Below are 10,865 nucleotides of genomic sequence, written 5' to 3' on the forward strand. Positions count from 1 at the left end.
CCTACTAGCTAGCGTTATTTTTACGCAGAATGCGTTATTTTTTCGTCTTCTAGAATTTACTGATGGTCAGAATTTTGACCACTTTCCTACATAAACAAACATACACAAATAAACATACACAAAACTAAAATTGAGAAAAATAAAAATTTAAGTAGACTGAAAAAGAGAAGAAAAAAATTTTAATTTTTTTGCACCTCCAAAACGAAAAAAGGAAAGGCGCATCTCTTTATTAATTAGCATCTTTTAACATCTGATATTCCCAACATTTATCGTTTTACAAGAGGCAAAAACGAAATTCAATTACTTCGTTTTATTCACTTGAAAAATGTGGCTGTTTTTATCTTATTTTTAAGTACATTTTTGTGAAAGGTGTAATGGAAAGTGTTTATCAACCTTCATGTAAAATTATTTAAATTTTAAAAGTATTGCAAAAATAAAATATAACAAACTTTACAGGAACACGGAGAAATTTTGTTTGGTCTTAGCTATTTACCGACTGCTGAAAGGTTGACTTTTACTTTGACCAAGGCACATAACCTAAGAATAACAGCAGATGAAATTGAATCTTTTGGTACGTATGTAGCTATGAAACATTTTTAAACATATACAATTTTGTATTTTAATTATGAACATTAGATAAAGCTTTTAAATTATTAAATAAAGATTTTTTTTAAAAAAAATTCATTATTAACTTATTCCGATGGATCTTCTTTGGTTACAAAAATATTCTAACTTTCAACAATGCTAAGAGTATCATTATAAATTTATTGTAATAAGTGGAAGGTCAAAATAACACCAAAACGATTGATTTTGATTTATGGTTTAGATTTGGATTCTTAAAAAGTGCTTTTAATAAATAGAATTTTGTTCCAACAACTACTTAAAAAGACGCTATAACGCAAGAAAAACTTTTCATTGCAAATTCTGCTTCAATTACATTAACAGGGGTAATTGTGAGCCCAAGTCAAAATTCCAGAAAATTTCTTGAGTTAAAAAAAAAACAGTTTAAATTGAAAAATTAGAAAAAAATTTAAACAAGGTTTTTTTCTTTTTTCTCAATATTTCTTAGTTTACTTAAAATATATTTAAAATTTCACACATACCTATGATGACCTGGAAAAGTAATTAAAATTTACAAATATGGCTTTCTTTCTTTAGTTTATGATTATAACAACTATTTACTGGAAAAAAATGAATATTAATCATGAATATAAGCTTATAAAGTATCTCTCTGAATCTTCCTTACAAACAAGTAAAATAAACTGTGTTTTTAAGTTCCACCTTTGAAAATTTGATTTCCGGAAACTTCCGTGATCAATGATTTTTTGAAAAGTCTGGACCTTCGATCTCCGGAAACTTCCGGATCACTGTTAGCGAAAATTCCGGAAATCCGGATTTTTTCCGGAGCACAATCAGCCCTGCATTAATTATTCAAAATTTAAAGTTTAGATAAAAGTTAGCTAAGATAAACCAGGAGCAAATCAAGAAATTTTAAATGCTGAAAAAAAATTTAAAAATACCAAAATGCAAACAAATTAAGACGGGATTACTCTGGATAGAGCAGTTGGAAAGTAATTTTAAATTGGGCCGGCCCTGTAAATTGATTCAAAATAATAACCAAAACGGCCTTCGGTCATCATGTTGATCATTAGCTTAGTACTGAGGACAGCTTTATTGAAAGATGCATATATTTCCTTCTTGCACATTGCGTCATTACGTTGGTTGCTGTTTATTTATTCTGTATTGTGTTACGTAGCAAAATTTTTCGGGAAATAACTTGGAATTATTTTATTAGTATCAAAAGAAAAAATAATTCAAATTCAATGATTCAAAATCTATTTTAAAAAAAAGTTTTGTTTGATATTAATATTTTATACAAAATTATTTTCTTGTTGTGAAATGGATTTTGAAACTGATTATACTTTCTTTCGTACAGCACCATTCATTCGAGTCTTACTTATGCATAATGGCAAACTGCTAAAAAAGAAAAAGACAACTTCAAGACAGTCCACGACAAATCCCGTATTTAATGAAACCTTAACCTTTGATGTCCCTCCATTACAACTCGATCATGTTGTCTTCCTGGTTGTTGCTAGTCATCGTGATCCTCAAGATGAATCTCTTTCTTCTCCAGATAGTCCCACATCTCCTCCTAACGGATCAAGGGCAAGAAAAAGCCGCCATATCGGGAAAGTTGTCATTGGTTCCTCTGTCAAAGGTTTGGCTCTTAATCATTGGAAAGCCATGAAACAATCTCCAAGGAAATTAGTCACCCAATGGCATACCTTAAGATGAAGAGACTGACTCAAGGGCATGGAAAATTTTCTTATTATCTATATTGTGATGTGAAACAAATCATATATTTTAAATCAAATATAAAACATGTGCATAGATTTAGATAAAACAAAGTGTGGTGTATAAATATGTTTAATTTATTTAAATACTATTAAGTAAACTGTAAAACATGTGATGAACGGTTTTTAAGAAACACATTATGTTGACAAACCACCGTACTGTGAAAAGTTGTACTTAATTGAAAGTAAATCTAGTCATTAGAGAATGGAATTATAATGAATTAGTTTTAGTGTATTAGCAAAATATTTATTTTTCTTTTAAGTGCTGTTTTTGAATAGTAGGTTGATTACCTTTACAATCGTTTCATAACAAAAGACTTTCCCTGTAATCTAGATATGCTTTTTCTTAAAATAAAAAAAATATTATTATTATTAATACCCTACTTATATTTACATTAGTTTAAATTAAAAAAAATTATCTTGAAAATTTTACTGACAATGTAACTAAAGGAGCTTTTTTAAATTATATTACTATTCCTATGCATTTTTACAATCAGAGAAATTTATTTTTGTTATTAATTGAAATAATTAAGAAGTCTGTGCTAATATTAGAATAAGTTTCATGATAAAATTATTAAGAGTATTCCGTTTGAATTTTTGTAACAAATGCTGAAAAACTACAAAAATCAATCAGGCATGATCTTAACCAACTTAAAAAGTCAACTTATTTATTAAATTTTTAGAATTTCTCCTTTTCTAACAAATATATTGCACCCAATAAAATAAGCTATTTCCAATTCAAAAAAAATACAACAAATAAAAACTTATAGAAAACTACGAAATTTTTCACAAATAATTAAGAGTAAAAAAAAACTTCATTATACGCCCATTCTCCTTTTGTTGTTTCGTTTATAAAGACACTCAGTACTTTGAACTAAAAAAGAAATGAAAGTTGGAGATTATATTCAATGATAATTATAAATTAAATGTTGCAAACATACTTAAGAATTTAATAAGTATATTAAAAGTCATACAAAATCAAATCAAATATACATTGTTTTCTGTTATGAAGAAAATGGAGCAGAAAAAATTAATAGCAAAAACTTAATCAAATTTGAACAAGCCACTACTGAGAAAGAGTAGGCTGAAAATGTCAAAACCTCTTTGATTGTCAGAGAAAACAGAGAGGCTATTATTAAAAACATCTACAAGTTTTATCAGGAAATCAAACTGGTTTCGGTGATTTGAGTACCGCCTTCATCAGTTGTGATTTATTAGAGTTCGTTTCCTTACTCAAATATTAATTATCACCCCCTAAGAATGAAACTTTATTAATAAGGATTCTAAAAATATATATTAAGGGACGCCATTAAGGAGTGTTCTATAGTTGAAAAATAGTATATGATGAACATAAGATAGCCTTTACATTTTATACATTCAAGAATTCAAAAAAAAAAAAAAAAAAAATTATAAAAATTAACATATAGAGGCATTTTTCAAAAGAAAAATAAGTCTCAAACTTTTAGCCTTTATTTACCTTAATTAACTTTTATTTTAAAAAAATCATACTAAATAAAATTTCCCACATAATTCCCAGATTTTTTCAAATAGACTTTCACTAATATCTTTTACATGAGTATATCAATAGTAAATGGTGTCATGTTACGTTTAATCTTATTAACAAGTATTTTTATCATGAACGGATTTTACCATGGACATAGTTAATATAGTTTGTTATAAATATACATTTCTGTTTCATGAGAGATATTTATAAGAATGGTGCTAAGTCTAAATTATATTTAGAGCAAAAACTCACTAATATAAATAAATATTTACATTAAATAACAAATAGTCAGTCAGGACTTTCTTTTCACATAAGATCAAATTTTATAAATGAAAATTAGCATGATGTAACAAGATGAGCTTTATTTCAAAAATTACCCAAATTATGCACTACTTATATATTAACCGCTTCTTTGTCGGTGCCGCATCTCATACGTACGGCGTTTTTGTGCCTGTATGGTCAGCGTCGGATGCCATGCGACGAAGAGAAAAATTACATCATTGAAAGTGAATTCGTCGATACTTACTCGTCTCTTTAAATCCCGCTATTGAATGTTGCTAATGTTGTATTTTGAATGTCACTAAGAGATGGTGCAACTAGTTATACTTTCTTCACGATTTTCGCAGTGAGATTTCCCGCCTTGAATTGAAATCAAAATCATTTCGTACTTTCTGCAATTCCGCTTTCATTAGAGATAAAATTATACATTAGTATTAAAATTAATTATTATTCATTAATAAATAATATTAATTAATTATTAATTGTTTCATTATTATTGAAATTATTTTCTAAAATATTTTTCACTTAATTTTAATAATTACTTTATACAGATATTTATCTTAAGCACCTTAATGCTATAAAGTTAATAAATATGTGTTATCACAGTGTAATTTTTTAAGATAAAACTTGGGTGCATTGCAGGGAAAACTGGAGATCAGTGAATGGGACATCACATATTTCACTACCAGTAGGTCATGCAAAAAACTGCTTGCTGACAAAAATATTTTGTATTTTCCAAGTGAGGATAGAACATATATTCATTTTCAGCAATAAAAACTTTTTTTGAGGGGGGTCGGAAATTCGAGGAAAAAATCCGACACAGAAAGGGTTAAAGAAAATGTATAGATTTGAAAAATGTATAGTATTCAACTCATTTTTCAAATTTAATCAAATTTCAAATATCAACTATAACTAAATAATTCAAGTTGAAAGGTAATTACTTAAAGAATTTTTATATAGAATTCTCTTAGCTGCTTCACACCAACAGTTGCTTCAAAGCCACATAGCTTTAAGATATTTTGTTCTCATTTGTTCATTTACTTTTTATAGAAATTGTTATTAAACAGCTGACTAATAATAAGTAAAAAAAAAACTATTTTTTTCTATTTTTCAATTTTGTGACTTAGTAGAGAAAGAACGAACATGAGAAAACTGAATTAAAAATGGAATTCTCTAATTTATGAAAACAATTAAATAAAATAGAGATTAAAAATTTAAAAAAAAAAATTTTTAAGTTTTTCTAATTATTTTTGACACAAACAATAAAACAGAAAAATCAGTACCAAAATATTAGTTCATCTAAAACAAATAAATTAGCGAACAGATAAATAAATCAGGTGGGAAAAGTAGAATCAATCTAACCCATGTTCGTAATATTAATAACAAGACTTGTTACACAAATTGTATTTCAAAAAATTAAAAATATCTTAGTCTTAATATTATTCATAATTTTAAAAAATTGAAAAGAACATTTTGCTGAAGATAAAATTCACAACGTTATTTAATATTATTTAACAAAATTGTGCTTTTAAAACAGTTCTAAAAACAAACCCAACCCTTTATATTTGTCAGTGAACTTCGTGTTTTTCTTTAGAGAGAAAATTTAAAGAAATTGGGCAGATAAAAGTGTCGTTTGGAAAAGCAGATACCAAGAAGGTTTGATTCTGATAGTAAGAATCATGTTGATCATAATCAAATCATGAGCACATGCACACTGAAAAATGATTTAAAAAGCATCGCAAAGTTTAAAAAAAAATTTTTTTAAATATCAGTGTAACAAAATACACATGGTTTCAAAAGCAATTTTAAAACTTTTGGTATTAAATTAGATTAAAGTGTGCAAACATATTTTTTCTTTTTATAAAGAAATATAAATTTTATTCCTAATTTTTCACATAAATATTAATGTTTGTATTATAGAATCATATATCTTATGATCAATAGTTAATGTCTGAAATATTTTGCACAACTTGTTCAAGTAGTTATGTATACATCAAAGCAGAATTCCAACACTTAAGTTCAAATAAATTTTTACAGATAAGTTTTTAATCGGAGAAAGGAGAGTAAAAATATCCAAAATCTGTACAAGTGTAAAGAAGTGTAATAAAAATTGGCATTTAAAGTTCATAAAAGATAAAATCCAAAATAAAAATTCATAAATAATATATTACTATAGTTAAATTAGCAATTATAAATATTATATATGGTAGAACATAAATAATAATAATAAAATTGATAAATATTATTCAATTTTTCTATAACTATATGAATATTATTCATGTTATTAAATACTATATAATAAATTTTGTGTTGTAAGTATGAATAATATATATGTTAACAGAATTAAAAAATACAAATGTGATTTAATAATGCTTTTCAAAATACAACAAATATTATCTTAAAAAGTTAGAAGAAATTAAAACAATGAATATAATTTAAAATAGTATAAGAAAAAGAAATGTTTGATTTCATAATAATTCAAAACAATGAAAAAGTGATTTCAGAACAATAAAAACGGGGCATTTTATAACAACAAATGCATTCAAACAACAACATGGTTTCATAATAACAAGAAATTTAACGAAAAAATCCATTAAATTTCTAAAAGAGTTGAAAAGACTTCCCTGTCCAGGGAAAAAATTATTTTATAGTTTTACTGTTTGAAACATTATGTGTCTTTGTTTAAAACAAAGTGAGTGAACAAAAACAAAACAAAAAAAGAAGAAAAAATCAATGTAAAACATTCTTAATATTGTCCTACATACTAAAGCTATACATGTGAAAATTAGCTCTAAATGTCTTCATAACGATTTATTTAATATTTTTTGTTTTATTGAGATGTTGAATGTTGTAATGGTAAAATTTTGTAAGCATGGCAGCCAAAGTTGTTCTGTGATTTTGTATATAAAATTATGTTTTTTTTCTTTTTTTACTGTATGTTAAGTATTAATATATATTATGCATGAAAAGTGATTTGTGAAATTATGAAAAACCAGTGAGAATATTCAGTGAATCTTATTGTTTGTGCAATATTGTAATTGTGTCATAGATATTATAAATAAAGAGTCTTAACTGTCCAAGTATTTAAATTGATTTTAGCTCATCATTCAAAAAAATATATCCTCACAAAATGGAATCAGTTTCAGTGCATAAACTTAAAAATCAGACTACTTTTAAATTTATAAGAGAGGATGGTGCTCATTGCTAAAAAAAACTCATTTCACTAAAATAAAGGAAAAAAAGCGAGAGAACTGGAGTTCGAATTCGACCGGCTGAAGATTCTCCGTGTAAGAAATGGTGACTGGTGCACTTTAAATCTGCCGGGTCCCAAAGTCCACCATGCTCCCATAACAAATCTCAGGGGGTACTGAAATGGAGATTTATCATTCTCTGGTTCAGATCAAAATTAAGATCTGTGGATGAATGAATGGCTGTATGAATGGGTCCATCCTATAATCGGGTGTGGCATATGGGTGTGACAGAAGTTGAATCCTTGACCATATATAGCACCACTAGAAAACAAGAACAATCTCACCTCCTCAGTCTTAATGGCAGACAACAACAAATGACAAACGAAAAAATTTATTGTTATTATTATTCCCATTTTACACATTTTAAGTTGTATAGATTGTTCAATTTCTTTGGTACAAATTAAATTTTTTGATTTAGAAAAGGGGAGAAATCATTAACACTTATAAGTAAGCTGTCATAAAATTCAGGTTAAAATATGTAGGCCTGTTACATGAAATTAATTGTATGAGTTTTGGCATCCTCTTGCATCAAGGTTATAGACAGAGTATATTTCACCTTATGCCATGACTGCTTGTAGGGCTTACAGCATCATAACGGAAACTCGAGAAGCCACTTTGACTATATTGACTATTTACACCATTTTATAGTATATGTAAAATACAATAATTTAGAAAATATGGCATGTTTTAAGGGTATAGAAAGTGATTAGCGTCATAGGATGCTAATACTAGTACTTTGACATATCAAGTTATCCATTTTCTAAACAATTTTAGAGGGTTCACAGCAACATCAAAATTCCAGTTTTCTTTTAAAAAAATCCCTAAGTATAGTATTTTTCATACTCAGTTACTTGTATATTTCATTAAAAAAAATAATTTAAAATTTTCTAAAAATAAGCATTATAAGTATCAATATAATTATAATGTTATCTAGTTTCTAAAGCAGCATTTACATTAATTAAAATCAAATAAAATTATTGTTAAAGGTAACACTGACAAGTGACTGTAATTTAAACATATATACAAATACATTTCCTTTTTGTTTTAACTGAGAAATTTCAATTTTTTTTTAACTAATTTTTTAATTAGTTTATTATGCAGTTTGCTTCACCTTGTGAACATAATTCTCAAATAATTTTCGCAATTCATTTGAGCTGATTTCTAACCTTTATGCTTTTGGTTTGATCAAATTTTATACTTATGGTTTCAAGTGATTTTCTACTTACGATTTAAATAAATATTCTACATTTGGTTTGACGAGAAAGTCTATTTTTATAACAGATAACTAATTTTGAATTTTGGTCAAAACTAATTTCTTTTTTATTTCGTTTACTTTACTTTTGATTAGGATTTTGACACAGTGCCTCTACATATGCTAAACAATATGCAAATATTTTTGGTCATGGTAGAAAGGTAATTTGTTATGCTTCAAAAACTACTAGCCCCAGATTAACTAAGGCCATGATAATAAGTATCCTCAAAACTAATCTTTTCAGAAGTTAAGGAATTTTATGTAAAATTCAATATTCAAATAAGAAGAAAACAAAAAGCTCGTGAAAATTTTTTAAAACTTCTTGACAACAATGCAATATTATGAGATGTACCCCTTAATTGAAAATCTGCATATTATATTACATAAAGGTAAAATATATAGAAAAAAAATCAACATTTTATATATAGTCTGCTATTGTAGAAAAGTGAATAAAGAAGATCTTGTCTTCTTTCAGTCAATATAAAATTACTTTTAGAAAATATTTAAACCATATAACAATATTCTTAAAAAAGATGAAATGAAAAAAACAATAACTACAACTACAAGAAGAAAGGAAAAATAGAAAAGTTAGTTCTAACGTAATATTAAATAATATTCCACATTCAACAAAACATGACGAAAAAAAATAAAAAATTAAACATTGGAATTTGAAAATTTTGATTTTTGAAGAACTTCTGTTATATTAGTAGCAGTATAGTAGTTTTTTCGACGAACTTTTAGTTTTTTTCACTTAAAGTCATCATCGAAACTAGAGAACAGGAACAAGTTTATAGGTCGCATACAACATTACAATGAAAGCTTATCTTGTTTTGTTAGCTACACACTTAAATATGACTCCAGAGCAACAGGCAGCATATATAAAGGCAGTAATTACAGAATGAAGAAGGGAGACAACAATTTATGCAAGATCTTATGCATCAAGAAATAGATCAAAAAGGCAAGTATCAAAGATTTCAACTACTTGCTAGAAACAGTGGTACTTTCTTAAATACTTAACTTTGCATTAGGATTCAAACTTTCAAAAACACTGCTCAATGAATACGAAAAGGCTCACTATTGTTGCTCGAAACATTTACCAACAAAAGGTTCCTCGTGGTTCAATAAATGCAGACTTACTATGCAAACTGCTCACTTTCGAGCAATGCACAAAAACAATTGTGTACAGTGCACACACAAAAAAAGAAAATAAACGGACCACACTGTATAACATTTGATTAAAAGAGTCGAATTTTTAAAATTCAATTTCTCAGGAACTACCTATTTGACTGATTTTTTGCTCAAATTTTGTATTTTGGCATGCAAAAAACTGTATACCCTACAATTAATTTTTTTTAACTTTTATTAAATAAAATAATAAAAAATAATTACTAAAAGTTATTTTTTGCATAAAATTATCTTTGGATAAACGAAGTTTATAATTGCATACAAACATTTTTCAATTCACTCAAGAAGTTCTTGAGATATGGCAAAATGAGCAAAACAAGAAATTAACATTAAGAGGTCCAATATTTGGACCGCTTCTCTGTCCAATCTATTGAGACCATAGAGGAGAAAATAGGGAAGAGACAGCCAGCCCATTGTTTGAGCTCTGAAAACTTGTTCAAAGATGAACTGATAAGGGGATTACCTTTCTGGCGAAAAATTCATAGCTGGTGGTCACATCGTACTGGAATATTTTGTCACTATTATGACTGTTTGTCACGAAATTGTAGCGGCTTAACCTCCATGATCCCCTGGCCCACAACGGACTATTGATTGAATGCTTTACTTAAAGAATTGTTAATACTACATACATCTTTTATTTAATTTTTTAAATTTTGCTTCAAAAGTAATGAGTTTTTTTAAAACATGTTTTCCAAACATATGTACATACCCTACAATTGGGGCCTGTCTTATAAATATTATTTTATAAGACATAAGACGCGATTATATTTAATTTTAATCAATGTATAAAATTTTATTGAGAATACGTACAACAATTTCAAAAAAATTAACTAACAGGACAACTAAAGTAGGAATTTTTTTATTTGAATATATATATATATATATTTTTATAAATTATTTATATACATATTTGTTATTTAAATATATATACATACATAATATATATGTATATCCATCTCTACCACTGGCATACAATTCATCTTTTGCTTAACTTCTCTGATATTTATTTATTATTTATCTGGTTTTCTTCGATTATTTAT

The 10,865-nt window shown here is 26.8% G+C and overlaps 1 protein-coding gene across 5 annotated transcripts in view; it reads left to right on the forward strand.

Moving 5' to 3' along the window:
* The window catches only part of LOC107453666 (synaptotagmin-1), a 90,075-nt gene extending 82,855 nt beyond the window's left edge, over positions 1–7,220 (forward strand). For all 5 annotated transcript variants that reach the window (XM_016070564.3, XM_043040062.2, XM_016070566.3 and 2 more), the window contains 2 exons: positions 457–571; positions 1,937–7,220. In XM_016070564.3, coding sequence (XP_015926050.1) covers positions 457–571; positions 1,937–2,295 — 474 coding nt within the window. In that variant the 3' untranslated portion in view covers positions 2,296–7,220. The remainder of the gene's footprint in view (positions 1–456; positions 572–1,936) is intronic.
* Positions 7,221–10,865: the final 3,645 nt, after the last annotated feature.

The sequence above is a fragment of the Parasteatoda tepidariorum genome, chromosome X1 (assembly GCF_043381705.1).
Source record: "Parasteatoda tepidariorum isolate YZ-2023 chromosome X1, CAS_Ptep_4.0, whole genome shotgun sequence".
Classification (NCBI taxonomy): domain Eukaryota; kingdom Metazoa; phylum Arthropoda; class Arachnida; order Araneae; family Theridiidae; genus Parasteatoda; species Parasteatoda tepidariorum.